Source organism: Myiozetetes cayanensis, unplaced genomic scaffold, assembly GCF_022539395.1.
Source record: "Myiozetetes cayanensis isolate MyiCay16 unplaced genomic scaffold, myiCay2020 scf21, whole genome shotgun sequence".
NCBI lineage: Eukaryota > Metazoa > Chordata > Aves > Passeriformes > Tyrannidae > Myiozetetes > Myiozetetes cayanensis.
In genome coordinates, this window is record NW_026087423.1 from 1,667,776 (window position 1) to 1,691,870 (window position 24,095).

The 24,095-nt window shown below is 54.7% G+C and overlaps 1 protein-coding gene across 5 annotated transcripts; it reads right to left on the reverse strand.

Moving 5' to 3' along the window:
* Nucleotides 1-159: 159 nt before the first annotated feature.
* Nucleotides 160-23,471, reverse strand: EWSR1 (EWS RNA binding protein 1). Of its 5 annotated transcripts, none has more exons than XM_050318268.1 (18): nucleotides 23,405-23,471; nucleotides 20,511-20,547; nucleotides 20,244-20,295; nucleotides 19,792-19,845; nucleotides 17,720-17,843; nucleotides 11,169-11,355; nucleotides 9,050-9,217; nucleotides 8,148-8,362; nucleotides 7,351-7,531; nucleotides 4,547-4,584; nucleotides 3,830-3,862; nucleotides 2,911-3,029; nucleotides 2,474-2,603; nucleotides 2,258-2,380; nucleotides 1,997-2,174; nucleotides 1,599-1,696; nucleotides 953-1,229; nucleotides 160-525 (listed from the first exon to the last, which is right to left on the reverse strand). In XM_050318268.1, exons 1-18 carry the CDS (start codon nucleotides 23,469-23,471, stop codon nucleotides 486-488), a joined length of 2,121 nt encoding a protein of 706 aa, XP_050174225.1. In that variant the 3' UTR covers nucleotides 160-485. The 5 variants fall into 5 exon arrangements, with proteins under 5 accessions (XP_050174225.1, XP_050174227.1, XP_050174229.1 ...); XM_050318270.1 differs by having other exon boundaries at nucleotides 4,547-4,581; nucleotides 23,405-23,457; XM_050318272.1 differs by lacking the exon at nucleotides 19,792-19,845 and having other exon boundaries at nucleotides 4,547-4,581; nucleotides 23,405-23,457.
* Nucleotides 23,472-24,095: the final 624 nt, after the last annotated feature.

A 24,095-nucleotide genomic window follows, 5' to 3' on the forward strand; every position in this document is an offset into this window, starting at 1 on the left:
ACTCCTCCCCGCTACGCCTTTATCCCACCCCCTTCATCCCCTCGCTTCATCCCACCCCTTCACCCCACTCCTCCAGCCCACCCCTTTATCCCACCCTTTCCGGGGGCTGTGTCGTCCCCCCCACCTCCCAGGGATGCTCTCAAGAAAGGCCGGCAATGGTGCGGTTACAAACAGCGGGAATTTTATTTAAAAAAACAACCGTCACAACCGTTCACAGCGTTACAGGCGGAGGGAGGGGAGGGGGAGGAAAGGGGCGCGTTAAAACAACTGGTTTTATTTTGGGGAGGGGAAGAAAGAACTCGTCACACTACCGCTGAACTTGGTTTTAATGTTTCTCCACAAACGGTGAAAAATACTAAAGTACAGACAAGGAGGACTCATAATGTTGTGGCCAACATTATAAATATGGAATTATAAATTTAAAACATTTTTTTTCTGGTTTAAAAAATAAATCTGGTAGTAAATGAGGCTCTGGGGGAGTGGCATTAGTAGGGCCGGTCTCTGCGATCCTGGCGGTGCTCACCCCTGTGGGCATGGGGGGGGAAGGCATGGGTCAGTCCTGGGGTCCAGGAGCCCTCCCCAGGCTGGGGGGGTGCTCCTCAACCCCCCACCCATGCACCCTGAAACCCAGTTACCCACCCCACTACCCACCTGCCCACCTACTCAGCGACCCCCCCACCCCTTTGCTCTCCAACCTGCTCATCCTGCCACCCACTCCCCCACCCACTCACTCACACCCCCCACCTGCTCATCCCGCTACCCACCCACGTGTTCTCCCCCCACCCATTCACTCCCTACCCACTTGTCCCCCACCTATTAGCCCCCTCCTCATTTGTCCCACCACCCACTAAATCCCCCATCCCCCTCTCACTGGGGTCCCAGTGTCACCCACCCCCTTTCCCCATCAGGGTCTCCCACTCCCCCCATCACTCTGCCCCCCCTCCATCCATACTTGTCCATCTTTCCCGGCCCTCCACGTCGTCCTCTGCCTCCTCCTCCCATCTGCTCCATGAGGGGTCCGGGGGGTCCTCCGGGGCCGCCGCCTCCTCCTCCTCCTCTCCGGCCTCCTCCTCCGTAGCCTCCTCGGTCCATCCCGCGGCCTCCTCGGAACCCGCCTCTGTCTCCGCCGCGGCCGCCTCGGAACATCCCTCCGGGGCCCCCTCGGTCCATGAGGCCCCCGCCGCGCCCACCACGCATCCCCCCGGGGCCGCCCCGGCCACGGTCACCGCCTGGGGGGGAGGAGAGACCCTCAGAGCGACCCCAGGGCAGCACAGCCTGCTCCAGGTGTACCCTCCCCCGTGATCCCGGGACATCCAGCTCTGCCACGAGCGGCGGGAGAAGGCCCAGGAGATACCAGGAACTCTGAGGGGATTTGGGAGTGCAGCATCCACCCATCACCCAGCTCCTCCTGAGACAGGGGAGCTCATTAGCAGCCCCCCAGATCCTGGAGGAACTGTGACCCCAGCCTCCATGTCACAGCTCACAGAGCAGTGAAGGCCTGGCAGCTCCTGGGGCTGGCCCAGCTGCTCCCTGAGGAGCCTGAGGCCAGGCCTGGGGTATCCCACTGGGAAGTGAAGCTGTGAGCTCCTCCCACGTACCTGGAGGGGGGAAAGGGGGCGGGAGGAACCCCTCGGGTTTGGGTGCCTTGCACTGGTTACACTCCGTTCTCCAGGCAAAGTTCTGGTTTCCACAGCCCCTGGGTACAAACACCAGTCAGCCCAGAGCAGGATGACATTCCTGCTTGGAGAACACCAGGAAGCACCACAAGCAGGACAGCATGTGGAGAACAGGACCTGGAGCTCATTTCCAGGCTCAGCTCCCCCACTGGGGTGGGGTCCAGCTGCCTGTTCACCCCTGCAGTGACCCCATCCCTCCCTCCCTCCCTGCCTGACCCAGGTGGGAGGAAGGAGCTGCCTGGGAAGGCCCAGCAGGAGATTTTGGGAAAGGCCTCCTGGTCCTGGCAGCCCCGGGGACAAAGGGGACGCGGGATACTCACGGGTTGGGGCACTGCCAGTCTCCGGCTCGGTGCTGGACGCTCCCTCCAGAGGGGTTTCCCCGGGATCCCCGAGGGCCTCTTGAGGAGAAGCCACCCCTGTCTCCACCTCTTCCACCCATCCTGCCCATGGGGCCGCTGGGGCCACTGGGCCCCCCTGGGCCACCAGGACCTCCCGGACCTGCGGGAAGGAGCCCCGTTAGTGCCAGAGCCACGGGCGGGGTGAGGGGACAGGGAGCAGCTCCGGGGGGTCCCACCCGGTACCTCCTCGGAGAGGGGGGGGCATTCCCCGCTGCTCCCGGGGGGGCATCCCGCCCCTCAGGCTGTTCATGGGGCCCTTCTTCCGTGCCAGGGTCACCTTCAGCTTGCTCCCCTGGAAATCCTTCCCTAGGAGGGACACAAGGACAGGACGTCAGCGCACACCTGCACCCTGGTGCTTCCTACAGGGAATTCCAATCCCAAACGCCCTCCCACACTCACCATCAAACCATTCCACAGCTGTTTTGGCAGTAGATGGGTCATCGTAGGACACTGTGGCGTCACCTTTGGGCTTGCCGGTCTCTTTGTCGATGTACAGGTTTATCATGGGCTGCCCCGTCCTCTTGTTCATCTAAGGGACAGCGGGATGTCACCTGGAGTCCCCTCTCCCAGCAGGGATTTACTCCCTGTTCTGCTTTCCAGACAAGCAAGGCTCGTTCTGAGGACTCTGGGGCAGAAGAAAGGGCCCCCTGGGCCTACCACGGGTGACAGTGACTGCCCAGACATCCCAAAAATGAAGGAACAGGCCCAAACCAGCACTGCCAGGCCCAACAGGCCTCTCCCAGGGACCTGATGGGCTGGAAGGATGTGAGCAGTGGGCAGGGAGGAGGAGGGTGGTCCCTCTGTTCTGCCATCAGGGGACACCTGTGACCCCTCACCTTGACAACACCACACTGTTTGAAGAAATCTGCCAGGTCCTCCAGGGTCACATTATCGTTGAGTCCCTGCACATACACTGCAGTGCTGTCCGAGTCCTCCTCCGGGTCCATAGGGGGGCCTAGGAGACAATTCCCGGGGTCAGTGCAGGGAGAGGAAGGGCAGGGATACCCCAGGGCCGAGTTCTTTCCATCCCATCATTCCCTCCATCCCGTCATTCCCAGCTGTGGCTCCGCTCCCAGTGAGTGACAGGAAACCCCAGACCCAGAGGGAGGTGACTGAACACGTCCTGCCAGACCGACTCCACAGCCACCCCTGCGGGAAGAACCCCCCGGTTATATCGGGACACATCCCAGGGGAGGGATGAGGAAGACCTTGGTGACCCCTGGGCTCCCACACACGGACATCCCACCCCCCTTTTCCGATGCTGGAAGCTGACACATAACTTCCAGACACGCCTGTAGGACAGGAAGGGACAACCCATAAGGCCACAGGCTGCTGTGGCACGGGAGGAGGCTCCTGCAGAATTCCTGGAAAAGCTCCAGAGCAGCCCCCAATCCAGGGTTACTGCAGAATCCCCAGAAAAGCTTCAGAGCAGCCCCCAACCCAGGGCCACTACAGAATTCCTGGAAAGGTTCCAGAGCAGCCCTCAACCTGGGGTTACTGCAGAATCCCCGGAAAAGCTCCTGAGCAGTCCCCAACCCCCCGAATTCCTGCAGAGAAGGGTGGGTGTCTCACAACCACGTGTGGTTTTCCACAGTCCAGCTGTTTGGATCAGAGCTGGGAATCAAGCAACGCTGGGAAGAGCCAGAAAGAGCATGGGCAACACGGCTCCACCTGCCGTGGGGCGACACCTGCGGCGCTCCCGAGGACACCAAGCGTCCGATTCCCAAGCTCGGGAGGGATTTTGACGGGGATTACCTAAATCCAGGTCGGGTCCTTCCTCCATGTGTCCTGCCAGGCGGGAGAGAAGCACAGGGAGCGGTGTTAGTGCGGGCCCTGGGGCCGGAGAACCGACACACACAACACTAGCTACGCCTCAGCACCGGCACGGCGGGAGGGGGAACCTCCAACTGACCTGCGCCGCCCCAACAGCAGCACCGCACCTTACTGGGCCATCAGGTGGCTACTTTTTAGCACTTCTTTCAAAACCAACAACCACTATTACATTGTTGTTTTGTTTTGTCTGGGTTTTTGGTTTTTTTTTGGTTTTTTTTTAGCACTTTTTCAAACCATTAACCGCTAGCACGCTGATTTTTAGCAGCTCTCAAACCGTTAACCGACTATTACGCTGATTTTTAAAAAAAAACACAAACGAAAAAATAAATGTTATACCAAGCCAATCGGTTTTTTTAAGTTCGCTACTATAAGTTACTTAATATAAAAAGAAAAGATTTATTACATCCAAACCATTCCTTTTCCCCAAATTACAGTGAGTGGTTGCTCAACTCTTCCACTGCGTCCTGTGACCGCATTAAAACCCTTAGCGTCGCCGGCAGTACCCATTTACAGTCTGGTTGCATATGTCATTTTAAACCACTTAAAACGAATAACAAAATTACACTTGGTTCTAAAAAACTGTCTGCAAATGCTTTTTTTTTTTTTTAACACTATCCATTGTAATGCTCAAAAACTTACCACCAGGCTTATTGAAGCCACCTCGCTCTCCAGCGCTGCTGGGGGGATAAACGAAGAAATGAAGGCCTTTCCCTTTACAAAGCCAGCACCGCTCTGAGCCTCTGCGGCTCACAGGGGAGAAGGGCACTGGCTAAACATCTCCAAACATCTCTCTGTCTCTGTCTCATCTCGGCACTAGGCCTTTCTTCAGGGCAGCTCGCTCAAATGCTCTTTACAGTATAAAGCAACCTGGCGTGGGCTCGAGGCACCGCTTTGCCGTCGGTGCCCTGGCGTTACTCAGGTATCATCGGTGCAATACTTGGCAAAGAAAGGGGCTTTGTGTTAGAAATCGAGGGAGGGGGGAAAGGGGGTTGTTTTTTTTGGTGTGTGTTTCAGAGAAATTCGGGGGTGTTTCAGTGGTCAACTCCCTCCCCTCGGTGTGTCCACGGAGGTGCACCCTCGGCCTGTGGCGGCGCCGGGCCCGCGGGTCCCTGACAGTTTAACAGTGCAAAAGGAGACAACCCCAACGCGAGAACCTACGACACAAAAGTCCAGCTGACAGCGCCCCTGCAACCCTCAAAAAGAAAGCCATACATTTCAGGTCACTACTGAATTTAACAACTCTCTGGAGGGAGAACTTACAGAGTGCAGCGGGGGGCTCCGAGGCCTGGGGTGCAGCTTTGTGGACACACTCACGTGGCTTTTGGGCAGGCGCCAATGGGAACGAGGCCACAGCTTTCACCAAAAGCTTTGGCCGAGGCTTTCACAGCTGAAACCGCTTTTGGAGCGTGGTGGTTAAGTAGGAAAATGCCACCTGGAAAAGGATTTGGGCTGTTTCTCGCTCTTTTTTTGTTTTGTTTTGTTTTTGGTGGGGGGTGAGACGAGCCGTTTGGAAGGAGCCGAGTGGAGGAGGGAGAGCACCGTGAATTTTCTAGCAAGTATTGCACCTCTAATACTGGGAAAAAAAGAAGTCAATACAGAATTTCGAGCTGTTGCATGCAGCTTTGCCTCCTCTCGTTAAAAGTACACACCATTTACGTAACGTCTCTCTTTCTTAAACATAACTTTTTTTTTTTTACACTTTTTCTTCTTTTTTTCTTTCTTTTTTTTTTTTTTTTTTAACGTTACACAATTCTAAAGTAGTAGTATACCCTCCTCTGGTTTTATTACCAAACAACAAGTATGCAGTTACCAAAAGTTACAGAAGGATTCCGTTTATACAATCAATACATTGGGTTAAAAATATTCTATGTATATTTTTCCTCTCCATATGGACACCGTGTCTAGTCCCACTTTTCATTATGCTGCCGGCTGAGTACTGAGTACGGGTACTTTTTAAGTATTGAGGTGTATACAAGGCTCTCACTTTGTAACCTGTAGCATATAAATGCGACAAAGCATGTTAAAAAGTTTTCCATTGTCATCAAATATCAAATCATCGAGGCAATGAGAAAGGGCACGTTAATAACATCGAGCTCCTTACCTGCTGGAGACACTGAAATCCATCACCACAGCACTCTAAGGTGGGCCGAGTTCCCCTACCTGCCCTGGGCGTCCCCTGAAGGCCACCTGTGCTATGGACAGCACAAACTCTACGTCCATAAGGCTGGGGGGGGAACCCTTTGTAAGGGTCTGGCCAGCTGGGAATTCACTAGGGATGCGAATTTGAGCTGGGACTGAGGTGTGAAATCAGAGACAAAAGGTGACAAATCTTTGGCGGGAGAAGCTCTGAAGGGGCTAGAAATTTGAAGATGTGATGATAGGCGTTTCAGGTGTCTACATCTACTTTGTAATTGTTAAGAGATAAAACCATTGGGGGGGGAGGGTGAAATCTTTATGCAGATCCGTGGGACCGCGTTCCACGCGAGCCAATTCCAGGCTGGATGTTCCCACACAAACCAGCCCTTTTGCGCGTCTTTCTTGGATTCCTCTGATAAAGATTTCATGCCACGTCAAACTGCTGCGACAGAGCTATGCAGAGTGGGGCCTCCCACCGCCAAACCGGGCTGTGCCACACGGGAACAAGTCGCCCACGGAGAGCAGTCGCCACGAGGGCCACCGTGCCAGCACCGGGGCGGGCACAGCGTGTCCCATGCACACCTAGGGACGCTCTGCATAGCTCTGAGCAACAGGTGAGGGGATGGAACACACACAAAGCTACGAATCCCCTCTCTGAGCGGCCTCTGGGGGATGGTTTTCCTCCCTCAACCTCTACCAGAACACCCTCCACGGCCGGGGGGGCACAGCTGAAGGCACGGGCGAACCAAACCAGGTTGTGCCATCGCCAAAGTGATCCGGAGCACCTGAACGCTCCGAGGGGGAGCTGGCCTGGGAGCCAAACCTCTTCCCTCTGCCCTGGGGGTCCTCCTCCACGCTCTAAGTGTCCCAGGCACTCAGAGCCACAGCTGCTGAGGAGGCTCCTGCCCTGCACACACCTGACCTGCCCAAATCCCCACTGCTGAGGTGCAGGGAGGGACCCCTGGAGCCCCCGGGAGGTTTGTGTGTGTTCCACCCGCAGTTACTGTTAAACCCCACAGAGGTTCCACCTCGGGGCGACCACGAAGGGAGCTGAAAGTGCCAAGGTCAGCAATGGCCCCAATTTACCCCTCCCCTGAGCCCAACCATCCGCAGGACAAACCAAACACATCCTGCTCCTATCCCCCTCAGGACAGAACGCTTCCATGGATTACAAGCAATGCCGCTACAGAGATGTCCTCCATGGAAGCACCGTCGGGAAGGACAACCTTTCAGTCCCTTCTTTTTTCCGTTTTCCAATCCTATGGGTAAACCAGGATTAGGCAAAAGGAGAAAAGCTTTGCTCTTACCCCATTCCACCGCGTCCTCCTCCCCGCCCACCTCTGCTCATGCCTCCTCGATCATATCCCCCTCGTCCCCTGCCCCGGCTATCGGGGCCGCTCAGATTCCGGGTCTCTCCTGGGCCGGAGAAGCCTCCGGATTCCTGCCCGTACATGTTCATGCTGCTGGGATGGTCCTGGCGGAACGAGCCTGGGGAAGTGGGGGACACACACACGTCAGGGACACGCAGCCCTTCCATCTGCCCTCAGCCCCAACAGCAGCTCCACAGGGATTCAGGTTGGAGAAGCCCTCTGAGATCATCAAACCCAACTGTTCCCCCACCGCTGACCCACATCCCCAAGGGCCACATCTGCATGGATTTAACTCTCTCCAGGGTTGGGGACTCCACCCTTGCCCTGGGCAGCTGTGCCAGGGCTGGACAGCCCTTTCCATGAAGGAATTTTCCCAAATTGTCCAATCTAAACCTCCCCTAGCACAGCTTGAAGCTGTTCCCTCTCACCCCATTCCTTGTTCCCTGGGAGCAGAGCCTGATCCCCTCCCCTGGCTCCTTCCTCCTGTCAGGAAGTTGCAGAGCCAGAAGGTCCCCCCTGAGCCTCCTTTTCTCCAGGCTGAGCCCCCCCAGCTCCTCACCCACCTCCTCATCACAAACATTTCATGCTCTGTATTTCCAACCCCGCTGAGGGGATTATCCCAACCTGCCACCGCTCCAGCGAGAAAGGACCAACCCCAGCAACAAGCCTTCAACCCATCTCCGAGTTTTAGCCCCAGAACAACCCCAGGGCTCCCCCTGAGGGCTCCCACTCACTCTGCTGGCCGTAGCTGCTGCTCTGCTGGCTGTACTGGCTGGGGGCCTGGCTGTAGGATGCGCTGGGAGGGGGGTAGCTGGTGGGAGGGGGTTGCTGCCCGTAGCTGCTCTGCTGCCCATAACTGGTCTGCTGGCCGTAGGAGCTCTGTTGCCCGTAGCTGCTCTGCTGGGAGTAAGTGCTCTGATCGTAACTGCTTGGCTGTGTGGAGGAATAGCTGGAAGAGAAAAGCACGGGAAAGATGGGAATGAGGAGGCAACTCCCTGGCAAGCGTGCCTGAGGCTGGAAGGCAACGCAATCACGAGCCATATGTCGGGTTGTAAATCATTTTAAAGGCTTGAAAGTCATCCTATGGAGGCCAGGCTGGAGGGCTGTAAAAGCAACATCCATGTGAGCAGTCCCAGCTTATTCATACCTCTGGGAAGAGGCACAAGTGACAGGGCAAAACTCAGTGGCAGCACAGGTAACAGGCTCTCCTCCTGAATTATTTTCGCCTGATGGATAATAAAAGGTGCCCTCACGCAGCTCAGGCTTTGAGGATTTCCAAATGTAGCCTTTCAGAAGTCACATCAAAGACACCTGAGGGCAGAGGGGAGCTCCCAGCCCAGCCATGTATGCAAGGAGGCAGCAAGAGGTCACTGCAACACACTCCAGGAAAATCCTAACAATTCTCAATTCTCAAAACTAAAAAATGTTGGAAATTCCTTAAGACACCTGTCGTCATTTTCAGCTGTCCACACAGAGACACTTGGACACTCAATCCTGCCTCCTCCTCCTCCTCCTCACAACAAGAGGCACAGCTCCTCCTCCCAGGACACCAGAACACCTTTTTCCATGTCTTTCGCTTCAAATCCCTGGGGAAAAGGCCTTTCCCTGAGCATTCCCAAGCACGTGGAAGGGTTACCTGGTCGGGGGGTAGGAGGGAGGAGCGGTGACGGGCTGCATGGGGTAGCTGGCAGGCACCTGGGGGTAGCTGTAGTTGCTCTGCCCGTAGCCCAGGCTGGGCTGGCTGTAGCCTGTCGTGCTGGACTGGGGCTGGCTGCTCTCTGCTGGTTTGCTGCCATCCTGGGGTCTGGGGAGAAAGATGGAACCACGTCAGTGCCCAGCTCCACACCTGGAAGCAGCAAAGATCCCCCCTGTTTTCTGGGGTAGCACTACAAGCTGGCTCTGATGGGTGGCAGTTGCTCTGGCAGCACTACATAAAATAATGTATAATAATACATAATAATGATGATTTTGGCACTCAGTGACCGGGTGTTTGCACACCCCAGGAAAGGCCCAGGCGGTGCCCTGAGCAGAGAGCACGGAGCACCACGGATTGTGTCCATCCCAGGGATCAGAGCTCAGACTTGGCTCCGGGGCTGAGTGCAGGGTGTGGAATGCCAGGAAGGCGGTTGGCAGCGTTGCCCTGCGCTCCAGCTGGTTCTGCACAGCCCTGGGAAAGCAGGAGCTGAAAGCAGCCAGCAAGGCAGGCACTGAAATGCCCCATTGTTCGGGTCAGAATCCAGCTCATGCAGACATTGCCTCACATACCTTACCCCCTGGAAGGGAAAGGATGCTGGGGTTGGACTGGGTGACCTTTAAAGGTCCCTTCCAACCCACACCACGCTGGGATTCTGTGTGCAGGATTAACTTCTGAGGCCTGAAATTAGAGAAACCTTTGCATGTGATTCCCAAGGCCCCTTCTATGTGTCCCCCAGTTTAACAGCCATGTGGATGTGGCACTTGGGGACATGGGTCAGTGGTGGCCTTGGCAGTGCCGGGGGAACGTCTGGACTCGATCTCAGAGGGCTTTTCCAACCAAAATGATTCCATGAGTCTGTAATTTCTAAGTGTTTCTCAGAGTGAAGCTACGTTTGCTGTAGAAGCTGGGTAAAAATTATTTACAATGTCAGGATTCCCCCTGAAAATTCACATCCCTTTGAAGTGTGACCTGCCAGAGCTGTGACAGGCTCTGCCTTTCCTTAGAGCAGTGGTTGCTATAAACACCAGGTAAGTGACTACATCAGCTTTCCCTCACTATTAAACAGGTTCCCATTAATTTTTCACACCCCCTGAGCAAACAATTCCAACAAAATATCTGCCAGGCAGTGCTCAGACGGGAGAGATTTAAAAAGGGAACGGTTTGCAGCGTGAGCATCCCCCCAGCATCGTGCCTGACCCCGGGCCCCCGGGGCTGTTTTCTGCTCTGCAGTGTGAGCTGAGAGCCTGGTTCCTGTGTGTGGTTGTTCCCTCATCCCCCAGGAACGGCTCTGACTCACAGAGCTGGAGCACAGCCCTCCCACGCCGCTCCCCCGGCCCCGACACGCGGCGGAGGCAGCGGCAACAACGCTGTGGTGAGACAGGCAGGGAGCGGGGGCTGCAGGGGGGGCAGCTGGGGGGATCAGAGGAGGAGGAGGAGGAGGAGGAGGAGGAGAAGGAGGAAGGTTGTATCTGGCAGGGGCAGACTGGGGCCAGAGCAGAGGCAGTGGGAGCAAAACTCTGGTAAACAGGCACGGAGGGAGGAGGGGCCACCAAAGCAGTGGGTGCAGCTGGGGGTGATCAGAAGAGGAGGAAGAAGAGGAGGAGGAAGAGGAATAGTAGGAGGAGAAAGAGTGGGAGGAGGAGGAAGAGGAAGAGAAGGAGGAGGAAGAGGAGGAGAAGGAAGAGCAGGATGAGGATGAGGAATAGGAGAAGTGGGAGGAGGAAGAGGATGAAGAATAGGAGTGGGAGGAGAAGGAGGATGAGGAAGAGAAGGAGGAGGAGGAAGAGGATGAGGAGGAAGAGGAGAAGGAGGAAGAGCAGGATGAGGATGAGGAACAGGAGTGGGAGGAGGAGAAGGAAAGAGATGAGGAAGAGGAGGATGAGGAGGAAGAGAAGGATGAGGAGGAAGAGCAGGATGAGGAACAGAAGGAGTGGGAGGAGGAGGAGGAATAGGAGGAATGGGAGGAGAAGGAGGAAGAGGAGCAGGAGCAGGATGAGGAGGAAGAGGAGGAGCAGGATGAGGAGCAGGAGGCGGCTGCTGAGGCCGAGGCAGGCCGTACCTGGTGGGCGCGGCGGGGGCCGGCTGCTGCCCGTAGGCCGGGTAGGCGGGCTGGGTGCCGTAGGCGGCGGGCGCGGCGTAGGACGTCGGGGTGGTGGTGGCCGTGGCCGTGCTGGTGTCGTAGGCGGCGCTGCCGTAGCCCTGCACGGGCTGGGGGTAGGCGGGGGGCGCGCTGGGGGCGCTGTAACCTGCAACACACAACCGGTGGGGCACTCCAGGTGAACGGGGCACGGAATGGGAGCAGGAATCGGGCAAGGGAACCAGGGACATCAACCACCCCCACCCCGGGGGCTCAGGTTTTATCCCATCTTCGTGCCAAACTCTGAAGCACGTGGATTCAAGGAGTCAGGAGTGTCCCCAAGGATCTGGGAGTGAAGCAGGGCCGGGTGCTGGAGGGGGCACCTGGAGCTCACCCACACCCACTCTGGGCTCTTGGGCTCCACCTTGGGCACGAGTTTTGGCTGTGGCACAAACCCACACCCTCCAAGGCCAGGGGCTGGGAGGAAAAGGGCTCTCCAAAGTGCTTTATCCCTGATTTTGTTCACCCAAGAGCTCCATGGGAGCCGCAGCAACGCTGCTCTCTGGGGCTCAAACCCCAGGTCGGGAACGTGGCACAGCCCAGCCAGCCCCTTTGGCCCAGGCAGCTCCCAAATCCTGCTCTCCCAGGGGAACAAGAGGCTCCTGAACCCAAAATACAGCAGCAAACATGTCCTGGGGCTTCCCAAGGAGGCAGCTGCTTCCAGAGGGTTCCCAGGAATGGCCTCAATCCCAAATGAGCCATCACTGGTGGAGGAAGAAAACTCATTTCTTCTGCTCCTTTTATCACCCTGTTTAGGATCAATTCCTGCATCCTTGAAGGCTGAGATGCTGCTGAGCAGAGTATTCCATGGAATCATGGAATGGTTTGGGTTGGAAGGACCTCAAAGCTCATCCAGTCCCACTCCCTGCCATGGGCAGGGACACCTTCCACTACCCCAGGTTGCTCCAACCTGACTCTGGACACTTCCAGGGATCCAGGGGCATCCTCTGGGAAATCCATTCCAGGGCCTCACCACCCTCACAGCCAACAATTCCTTCCCAATATCCCACCTAAATCTCCTCTTTTAGTTTGAAGCCATTCCCCTTCTCCCAAGTTCCTCTCCAGCTCTCCTGTAAGACCCGAATATTTTGGACCATGGCACTTCTGTCACTGGTTTCTCAGGGCTCAGACACAATTTTACCACCTCAGACAACCTGAAAATCACCAATTAACCCACACCAGCCCCTCGTTTTCCTCACAGAACCACCCTCCCACCCTGAGAAGCCTCAGCCCACAGTCCCAGCTCTACCCTCAGCATCCCAAAGCCCCACTCCCAGGAACTTTCTGGAAGCAGCATCCAGAGGATTGTTTATAGAGAGAGCACAGGCAGGGCAGGCTGAGGCCTGCAGCATCTCCTCAACAAAGGCAGGAAAACATCCCCCCCTCCCTCCTTCAGCTCCAAGGTAAAAGAAATCCAATTGATTTAACAAGTACAGTCCCATCCTTTCAGCTTTTCCTGAAAAATAAAGGCCCAGAACGGCACCAGGCTGACCTGGGAAGCCTCTCGGAGGCATTTCTGAAGTCTGATTTTAAATCAGCAATGCTGGAAACAAAAGAAAAGCACTTTCCATTTGCTTGCACGTAAAGAGAAAAGGTCAAAAGAGACACATCAGGCGGCTCCTGATGTTTTCTGTACCTTCCCTTTTCTCAGAATTTCAGTTTGGTTCAGGCAAAAAGCTCCAGAGCTTTGGGATTTTGCCCTGACAGGAATATCCAAGGTCCCAAAACAGCTCCTGTATAATTCAGTGACCATTTGGCTTGTCACAAAGGTCAACTAACTGGCTTTATATTGCTAAGAGCCTTCCAAGCAAGTTTTCAAATTAAGGAAAAGAGACTTAGAAGGAAAAACAGCAATTAAAAATATTGTTAGAAAACCTGTCTGGCTAAAAATATAAACCGAGGAGCAGCCAGCTGGTCTCAGGCTTATTCCTGGGCCCAGTGAAAAATAACAGCTTCTCCATCACTTCTTGGCTTTAATAAACATGGGAGGCTCAGGACAGACTTTCCCTCGAGGTAAATTGTGCTGCAGCATTTTCTGTGGATCCCCTGATTTGCAAACGGAACACACTGCCAGCAGCAGAACACACCGTGCCCTCCCAGGGCACTGAGGCACTTCCACAAAACCACAGCCCTTCCCAGGGCTCAGGAAAGAGGAACAGGGTGAGAGGAGGAAGTTTGTGCAGCAGATTTATTAAAAAAAAAAAACTACACCCCAAACTTCAGCTTTCTGGTGTCCCTCAGGATCCTAAAGAAGATACGAGGCTGTGAACTGCCCATTCCTGCCTCCTCCTGCCCCCCAAACCCCTCCCCATCCCAGGGCTCCCAGCCTGGGAACGTCAACTGGACTCCTACCTGGAAACAACTTGAATGAATCCCTAGAAAATCAGGTTTTATGGTCATTATTCCTCTTTTGTGGTCTCTGAAAGGCAAAGTCCTGAGCGTTGCTGAGAAGGGTGAAGGGGGTGATGCCCAACAGGATGATTTTTAGAGCCTCACACAAATCTGAACAGCCCCAACGCTTCCATGTGAGCCACCCCAGTGATTCCACAGGGAGCACTGACACCAGAAGTTCAATAAATCCTTATTTTAACTGGCCAGAGCCTGACCACAACCCAAAAAAAAAAGCCTGTTCTTTGCCTAAGCACAGCCTGCAGTGTGTGCTGCAGCCACAGCCCTGCCCTGGGCTGTTCCTCTTGGACTGGCGAGACACAGGATGGTCCTCCCAGTGCTGGATCCCCTTTCCCAGTGCTGTCACTGGGAGCACAAGCTTTGCCAACACCTGGCTCTGCACAGGCAATAGGATAAAAGGGAGGGAGAAAAGAAACACCTCGAATTTTACAGCTTCAGCTCTAGATGGAGCATTTCCCCCACGGGAGCGTGTGCTGAGCAGGAAGGGTTTGCACCAAAGGCAAGGCAGGGATTTCCCACCCCCCTGGTCTAAATTTCCAACCCAAAGCTGAGTTTAGGCAATGTGGGAAGCCTCAAGAGCTGTGGGTTCGAGGGGGGTGTTTATATTGCATCACTTCTCTCCCCTCCCAGCTGGGAAGATAAAAGCTGAGGCAGCTGCTGGAAGAAAAGGTAGGAGAAGAACTGCTTTAAGTGTTTGAATTTCCCTCAAAGGGAGTCAAACAAACCCCGTGCTGAAGTCCAGGAATCCTCCAGGTGGAGGGGAAGCTGGCAGGATTTGATCCTCAGAGGACATCAGCTGAAAAGTCTGGATTAAGAGAGATTTCTGCTCTCCAGAGGGATTCATTCTGACACAGAGCTGACTCCTCTTTGGCCTGTGCATCCTGGAGGGGCTGGAGCAGGGATGCAGACCCTCCCTCCACTCTATTTTGGGATGACAGGTTATTATGGTAGCTCTGAGCTCATTTCAAATTCTAAATCCATTAGGAATTTAAAGAAAATCCCCCTAGATCTCCCAGGAAAAGGGAAGGGGGGGACTGGCTGGTTTTAGAGAGCAATTCCCACTTCCAGAAGATCCACACCTGGACATTTAAATGCTCTTTATTTATTCCTGTAATTCCCGTTCATACATTAAAGAGCAAACCACGACCATAGGTCTGATGGTACCCAGTGATCCCTAATCCAGCTGCTCCCCAACCCTTTTCCTCTGGAACAAAGCCACTGGGTGGCTCCAGGACAACTTTTCCTACAGCTCCAGGGAGGGAAGGAGGGTGGTAACTCTCTCCTGGGGTGTCAGTGAAGGGTGGGATGTGTTGGAGTGTTGGGAAGAAAAGTTCCACCTGAGGCACCACCTCTGCCATTCCCAGAGTCCTGGGAAGGTGTGTCCACACAAAATCTGGATTTCCCTGACCACACCAACACTCAAAACCCAGGCTGTCCAGCCCAAAAAAACCCCAAAGGGCACTTGGCTTTAAGGAATTGCAGACATCGCTGCTCAAAAAAAAAAAAAAAATAAATAAAAGGGATGCTCAGGAGAAAAATGGATTGGGATTCAAGCACAGGAACTGCACGTCTCTTGGGACACGTGGATGTCTGGCCCTGGCAGCACCCTGGGATTTCTGGAGCGTGAAAGGCAGGGAGAGAGGCAGAGAGAGAGGTTGAAATCTCCTCTGCACAGCTCTGGCTTCTCAAGGAGAGGCAGGTGGAGGAGAAGGATAAATCCAGCCTGGCTCTGTGCCCGGAGAGAACAACATCAACAATCCTGCCACAGCCCCAGCACGGGGGCCCAGGTACTTGGAGGTCTGATCTTTGGCTTCACCACTTCCTGAGTTGGTTGTTTGGTTTGTTGGATTGGTTTTTTTAATGGATGAAAAGAAAATGAAGCTTTTTGCCTAAAAAATAATTTTAAAAAAGCAGCTGTGCAGAAAAAAAAAAAAAGCTTAATATTGTTATTATTATTCCTGCAGCAAATCTCCTCTTAAGGGAGAAGGAAAAACATAAACAGCACCGTTTCCTGTGACCCCTCAGGGACTGGAATCCGTAGGAAACACTAAAGGGACGTAAATATTTCTCAGAAAGGAATTTTGGAAGTTCACAAAACCTTTTTGCTGCCAAGTTTTGTCTGGATCCTCTCAAACGAAAGGAAGAAGACCCACAGATAACCCACAGTGACACCAGATAAAGGGACCCGGCTCTCACGTGGAGGAATTTTCCTTATCCGTGTAAAAAGATGTTAAATATTTAAATTTGAACTGGAGAGAGTAATTTGCTCTTCATCTTTTCCTTATGAAGAATTCCTAAGTGGTTTCTGCAGCCAGATATCCCACTGTGTGTCCTGGCATTCCCTTGCCTTGGGAAAGATTTAATTCCCACTGATATTGGGAATGTCTATAATGACTCTCCTATGAATCTGCAGGACACGGTGCCCAAAAAACACTGGGGAAGGAAATCTGCTTTCTAAGGCTCCCGAATATTCAGCCCAAATATACATTAAATAAACATTAATTAAACAATGTCTCAGTAGTTTCAAACATAAGAAAACATTTCCTCCTCTGGAGGAAATTCCAGCTCCACGAGCACACGTTGGGATAGTTTCTAGCACGTTAATGAACACTGGAAACCCCAAAGCAAAGGTGGGGGTCAGGATGCTGGTTATCCCATAGGAAAGGCTGGGATAATGGGAATAGAGTCACCCCTAACGGCTGTCAGTGCTCAGGATTGCATCCATGCAGAGATTCCGGGGATGTGGAGATGCCAAAGGGCACTGCAGGCTGGCAGATCCCCCTGGGAGCTCTGGCACTCGAGGTGTTCGGCACCAACCCCAAGGGACACCTCAAGGGCTCCCACCCCGGGATGAGCCAGCATTTTCCACGCAAGAGTGAGCAGGATCAGACCTGGGCTGGTCCCTGCTACTGTGGGAAGCACACCAGGAGAGGGTACAGGATCAGAACAGGCACATGGCACTGCCACTGGACTGCCAGGGAAGCGCTGAGGGTGGGGGTTGTGGAGATCAGCTGGGGACACCATTCCCTGGGAGCACAGCACATCCTGCAGCCCTGCTGAGCCCCCAAAACACTGCCCTGAGAACTGAACAGGTCCATTTATCCATGTTTATAGGGGGCTGCCCCAGCCCTGGAAGTGTCCAAGGCCAGCTGGAGCAACCTGGGCTAGTGGAAGGTGTCCTGCCCAGGGCAGGGGGGTGGACTCGTTAATCTTTAAGGTCCCTTCCAACCCAAAACATTCCATGAAGGACACAGAGCTGCTGGAGCGAGTCCAGAGGAGGCCATGGAGATATTCCAAGGGCTGGAGCACTTCTCCTATGAGGAGAGGCTGAGAGAGTTGGGATTGCTGTGCCTGGAGAAGAGAAAGCTCTGGGGAGACTTTAGAGCTCCTTCCAGGGCCTAAAGGGGTTCCAGGAGAGCTGGAGAGGGACTGGGGACAAGGGATTGAGCGACAGGACACAGGGAATGGCTTCCCACTGCCAGAGGGGAAGGAATTCCTGGCTGTGAGGGTGGTGAGGCCCTGGCACAGGTTGCCCAGAGAAGCTGTGGCTGCCCCTGGATCCCTGGGAGTGTCCAAGGCCAGGCTGGATACACTTGAAGCAACCTGAGATAGGGGAAGGTGTCCCTGCCCATGCACTGGATAAGTTTTAAGTCTCTGCCAAGCCAAACCATTCCATGATGGACACAGACCCCCTGGAGTGAGTCCAGAGGAGGCCATGGAGATACTCCAAGGGCTGAAGCGAAAGCTCTGGGGAGACTTCAGAGCCCCTTTCAGTGCCTAAAGGGGCTCCAGGAGAGCTGGAGAGGGACAAGGAGTGACAGGACACAGGGAATGGCTTCCCACTGCCAGAGGGCAGTGGATAGATGGCATACTGGGAAGGAATTGTTCCCTGTGAGGGTGGGTGAGGCTCTGGCACAGGTTGCCCAGCGAAGCTGTTGCCACCCCATCCCCGGAAGTGTCCAATCCCAAGCTGGATAAACCCAAAGCAACCCGCTCTGGTGGAAGGTGTCCCTGCCCACGGGGTGATCCTCCTGGTCCCTCCCCACGCCCCCCGGGGGTCTCACCGGTCGGGGGCTGCCCGTAGGACGTGGCGTAGGCGGTCTGCCCGTAGGTGGCCGTGCTCTGGGGCTGGCTGTAGCTGACGTCCGCGGGCTGCCCGTAGGTCCCGTAGCTCTGCTGCCCGTACGTCTGCTCCGGGGGAGGGGGGAGGACACACACACACAAAGCCAAGCCGTGAATCTGGGAGCAGCCTGGATGTGACCCACGGGAGCTGCGGCTGCTCCAGAGCCAAGCGGGGTAGGTTTTTAGGCGCCGTGGTGATTCCCGGCTCGGCTCCGCGGTGAGGTTACAAAGCGGGATTTTCCCTGCCAGGGTGGAGGGGGAGGGAGGGATTTTCCCCCCCCTCACCACACACCCCCTGCCCTGTGCAAAGCGAACTTGGAAGCTCCCAGCTCTTCCCGACCGCCTGGGCGCTCCCAGCGATCCTCCTTGGCAGGTGGGAGTGGGGGCACCAAGGACAACCAAAGCCACCTTTAGTGTTTGCTGGAGGAAACCTATTTAAGGTGTTAATTAAGTCACCCTGAGTGTTCCTCGTGCCCAGCGGGTGTTTATTTGCAATGTGGGCTCGGAAGGACAGGATCTGCAGGAACACCCGAATTATCCCGGCGATGCCACTCCCATCCTGGTGTCCCTGCACCCAGGAAGGGATCAGCTCTGAACTTCTCCCTTCCTTGAGGTTATTTTCCAATCTTAACTCCCAGGTGACTGCTGGAAGGCCAGGCTCCAGCCCTGCAGTGCCATCAGCTGTCCCGTGCCATGCCCTGCCAGCTCCGGCCTCCTTCCAACAGCTCCTTCCCCAGCTCTGCTCCCAGCTCCACCAGGGACACAGGCACAGCTTCAACCTCCACATTCCCACGGGATTTAGGCCTCTGGGAGCCCGCAGCTGAAAGCTTTGGGCATGTTCAGCCTCCCTGAACTGGCCTGAAGCAGGAGCAGGAGAGCCTGGACCACAGGAATAGAGCACTGCCCCTGGAATTCAGCACAGGAGGCAGGAATGCTGCCAACTTCCCATGGGCCAGAGCTGACTTCAGCTGCTTAGGTGTTGAATGAGCTGGGTTTAGGTGTTGGGTTTAGGTGAGTTTAACTCCTTAGGTGTTTAATTAGCTGGTTTTAGATGAGTTTAGCTGATTTTAGGTATTTAGTTAGCTGCTTTTAGGTATTTCATTAGCTGGTTCTAGGTGAATTCAGTTGGCTAGTTGGTTAATTAGCTTGGTTTAGGTGTTTAATTAGCTGAGTTTAGGCAAGTATAGCTGGTTAGGTGCTTAATTAGCTGGCTAGGTATTTAATTAGTTGGTTTTAGGTGAGTTTAGCTCCTTTTAGGTATTTATTTAGCTGGTTTAGGTGCTTAATTAGCTGCATTTAGGTGTTTAATTAGCTGGTTCTAGGTGAGTTCAGCTGGTTTAGGTGAGTTCAGCTGGTTTAGGTGTTTAATTAGCTGGTGTTACATATTTAATTAGCTGTTTAGGTGTTTAATTAGCTTGTCAGGTGTTTCATTGGCTGAGTTTAGGTGAGTGCAGCTGGTTAGGTGTTTAACTAGCTGCTTTTAGGTGCTTAATTAGCTGGTTCTAGGTGAGTTCAGCTGGTTAGATGTTTAATTAACTGGTTTAAGGTGTTTAATTAGCTGGTTTAAGGTGTTTAATTAGCTGGTTTAAGGTGTTTAATTAGCTGATATTAGTTGACTTTAGCTGGTTAGGTGTTTAACTGCTTTTAGTTGTTTAATTATCTGGTTAGGTGTTTAATTAGCTGGTTCAAGTGAGTTCAGCTGGCTAGGTGTTTAACTAGCTGGTTTTAGGTGTTGAATTAGCTGGTTTGAGGTGTTTAATGAGCTGGTTTTAGTCGTTCCAGCCTCCCCCAGAGGATATTTTTGAGGCCTGTTCTTCCTGCCCTTCCACTCCTGCCCTTCCATCTCACCCACAAACTGCCAGCAGCTCCTCCAAAAAGTGTCTCCAAGCACTTCTTTAACCCAAAAGTCACCCTCACCTTCCTCTCAGCTGCCCCAAATGCCCAGCCTGGACCTGCCTTCCTCCTCTGGAGAGCAAAATTAACCTACAGCGACTTTTTGAGGACAAGAATTTACCTTTGGGAACATAGTTGGAGTTGGTAGGCAAATGTGGTTGTAGTAACTTGCATTCTAAAGGTTAAAAATAAGCATTAAGTTAAATCTCTTCCAGACCATCATGGCTTTTATCAGTCCAGCCAACTGAGAGCATGAACAAAGGCAATTCCCCCCCCCCCTTTTTTTTTTCTCTCCAGGTTTTTCTCTCCTACACCTCTGATTAAAATACCCACCAGGTGAGAATTTGGCTTTTATAGGACCAGGATAAATCACCAAAAAAAAAAAAAAAAGGGGAGGGGTGTTTCTGGAGGTTATTTCCCCTTTTAAAAAGCAGTTTAAGCTGCCACGAAACAACTTTTAACCCCGGGGTTTTGATGCTGCCGCTCGGAACATCCCGAGGCTGGGACAACCCCCGGATTTTCCTGGCAAACAGGGGATGGAGGAGCAATTCCACCCCTTTCCCTGTGGTTTACCTGGGTGGTCTGTGCATATCCTTGAGCTGGCTGGGGTGCATAGGCGCTGTAGCTGTGGGATGAACGGAAAGACATTTTAGAATCTCGTCCCGAGATAAATTTTTTTCCCCCCCACCAAAAAAACCCGGCCAAACGGGGTTCCTGCTGGAATTCTAAAGGATCTAAAAGTTCCAGGGGGACCCTGAGGATTGATAAACGTACCTGAGTGAAGCCGACAGCACAATTATTATGTATTTTTAAGGCATCTTTTGAGGACAAGCTACTTACCCCTGCTGAGCTGCAGCTTGGCTGTAGGTACTGTAATCTGCAAAAAAAGGGGGGAAAAAAGGTCGATGAAGGCTTGATAAAATTAAAAGTGGAAGAGCACAGCAGCTGCAACTGCCTCCTGGAATTCCAGCTTCCCCAGGGTGGAAGGTAAATGCCCTTTTTCAGGCCTTTTTGGAGGGGAAACAAACCCTCTCTTCCCTTCATTGTTGCCGCTGTTTCATCTCCGATGACCCCAATTTAGGTGCCACCTTGGATGAATCCCAAGGAGGTGGGGGTGGGATCTGGGTTGGAAGGAAGGGAAAATAAGGATTTGAGGCTTCCAAACCTCCCAGCCTGGTTTGGAAGGGCCAGGTTGGAAGTTTTGGGGCTGCAGGAACCACGTTCCCCCTTTCCCCTTCAAGGACCCAAATAAAAGGCTGGGAAGTTCCATCACTTTTGTGCCTGGTAGGCTGGGAGTGATTCCCGCCCCAAATCCCCAATCCATGTCAACACTCTGATTTAGAGAAGAAGCAAAATCCTGGGAATCCAAGCACAAAGCCTGTGCTGAACTTGGTTTGCTGGTGGGGATGGCAAATGAATCCACAGGGCAATTAGGAGGCTAAATTTGGAATGACTGCGGCTCCCACTTCCCTCAAAGGCACCAATTCCAGCTGCCAACCTCTGGAGCGAGGGAGGAATTCATCACTGCCACCAGGCAGATCCCAGCTGTGCCAGGATCATGGAAGTCCTGAGCTCAGGCCTTGCTGCTCAGCCCAGCTGAGCCAGAGGCAGGAGCTGCATTTAGTGCAGCATTCCCAGACTTCCATCCCTGGGCGGGAAGAAGATTCCAGCGTCCCCATTGCCATCACACCTCTGGGGGACGCTGATCTCAGCCACAAACCTGAGTTTATCCCAGAATCATCGACTACCCTGAGTTGGGAAGGACCCCCATGGATCATCCAGCCCAACTCCTGCCCCTGCACAGGAATTTGAGGAAGCAACAGAACGTTATCCCGCTGTTCCCAAGGCAATGGAGCTCCGGGAATCACTCAGCAAACACCCTTTCCACACCCCACAAACCTCCTGTGGGTTCATCCCTGCTCAAACTTTCCTCCCCAGCCTCTCCATGTGCTCCCAGCTTTTCCTCCTGCTCCCTTCCCCACTGGCAGAGCTGATTCCTGGATGGTGCTCCCAGCAGGAATTCCTGGCAGTTCTTAATTCCTTTGACCTTGCCCAGCACACCAGGAGCAGCCCCAAACACCTCCCAGGACACAGAGACACCCAACTGCTCTCCCAAGGCTTCCCTGATCCCAAGATTCACGGCACAATTCCCACTTCCCTCCCAAGCTGTAGCCTTTTCCATGTTAAATTTAGTGGTTTATGCTTTTTTTAATTCAATTTTTGTGGGTCTGCTAACCCTGAGTGTTAATTAATAGCTGATCCCTTCATCCAGTTTTTCTCTCCCACTCCATCCCTTCCCACTCCTCTTTTCCCTGCCTCCAAAACTTCCAAATTCCTCATTAAATTCCCATTTTTCAGCCCCCTTTTGGCCTCCAGCTCCACGCAGGGGCATCAATTAACCCCCTTCAAAAGCCCCCTCCTCAAAGTCCCACCCAAACCCAACATCTCTCCCTCTGCTGGACTCAATTCCAGCCGTGGAATTTGGGCTCCCTCCCTTTTAATTCACCCGGATCGAGATGAAACGTAAAACGTTAATTAAAAAAATAATACTATGGATCATTTAGGTAAACCCATCTCCCTGCTTTTATTTCCAGGGGGAAATTAATCTTCATCCTTTAATTTCACCCGGCTCAGGAGTGCAACAGCAGCCCAAAATAGCAGCTCCCAGCAGGAACAATTCCATGAATTAAGGGAAAAGACAGCCATGGGTTTAACCCCCACTTTGGCAATGCCATTGGTAAATATTTCTTTACTTTTTTTTTTTTAAGCTCTCCAAGGCGCTATGAATGATATTCCCTCGCATTCCATGGCCAGGGATGTTTTCCTTCATGGAAAAAATGAGAAATCCTCTTTATGGGACATCAGACCTCGGGCTTTAAGGGAGTTTAAAGGTGACGTTGCCAAAGTTGAGGAGTCTCAGTTTTGAGCTGTTTGTATCCACTTGGAGCACTCGTGGAAAAACGTGTTTCCTCCTGTGACGATTCCCTGGTTTATTCCAATCAATCTGGAGCCACGGAAATGATGGAAAACATCCCTTTCCTATGGGGAAAAGCTGGGAGAGGGTTCACCTGGAGAAGAGAAGGCTCCAGGGAGACCTGAGAGCCCCTTGCAGGGCCTAAAGGGGCTCCAGGAGAGCTGGAGAGGGACTGGGGACAAGGGATGGAGGGACAGGACACAGGGAATGGCTTCCCACTGCCAGAGGGCAGGGAGAGATGGAATACTGGGAGGGTGGTGAGGCCCTGGAACGGACTTCCCCGAGGATGCCCCATGGCTGGAGGTGCCCAAGGGCAGGCTGGATAAACCTGGCGCACCCCGGGCTAGCGGAAGGTGTCGGTGCCCGCGGCCAGGGCGGGATGAGCTGATCCCAAAGGTCCCTTCCCACCCAAGCCCTTCCCGTGTTCCACGCTCCCGGCAGGGCCGGAGGCGCGGGGGGACCCCCGGCTGGCCGCACAGCTCCGGGAACCCCTCGGAGGGTCGGAGCACGGCGGGGCCGCCGCTCAAACCCCCCCTCACCGATGGAGAAGCCCCCGCGGCCCCTCCCGGCGAGGCCCCCGCGGGCGGCGCGAGGGGGACCGGGGCGGGCCGGGCCCCGCACGGCCCGAGCCCCGCGGCCGCCGGCGCCGCGGGTGGGCGGGCGGCGGTGCCCCCATGGGGCGGTGTGCCCGGCGGTGCCGCGCCCTGGGCGGCCGTGCCCGCTGTCCCGCCCCGCTCCCGGCCCGCCCGGCCCCGCTCACCCGTCGACGCCATTTTGTCGCCTTCCTCCTCCGCGCTGCCCGCCCGGCCCCGCCCCGCGCCGCGCATGCGCCGCCCGGCCCCGCCGCGCGCACCACCCCGCCCATTCCGGGGGGGACCGGGGGAGAACCGGAGGGGAGGCAGCGCCGGGAGCGCCCGGCCCGGCCCGCTCCGCCGCCCGCCCGCCGCTCCCACCGACAGCGAGAGACAGCGCAGGGCCCGCGGGAAGCGCCCGCCGCGCCGCAGCGCGGTGGTGCCGCGGCGCTGGGCGCTTCCTTCCCCCCCCCCCGCGGGGCGGTGCGATGGTACGGCCCGCGGCCGTTAGGGACCGTCGCGCAAGAGGTGCTCGGGCCGCGGGGCGAGCGGGGCCGTGATGTCAGCGCCGGCGGCGTGATGTCATCGCAGGGGGCCTGTGACGTGACACGGCCGCGCGTGCCCTGGGCGGGTAATGACGTCATCGCGTGCCCTAATGTCTCGTGCTGGTGCCACATTTCACGCCCCGGTTGTCACGTCACGGGCTGCGTGTGATGTCACCTGGTGTCACAGGTCTAGCGCCAGCAGGTGACACCGTGGGCTGCGCATGACGTCACCAGGTGATCACAGGTTTCATGCTGCAGGTGACGCCCTGGGTTGTGTGTGATGTCACCAGTGTCACAGGTGACCCCGTGGGTGCTGGGTGGTGCCCCCCGTGCT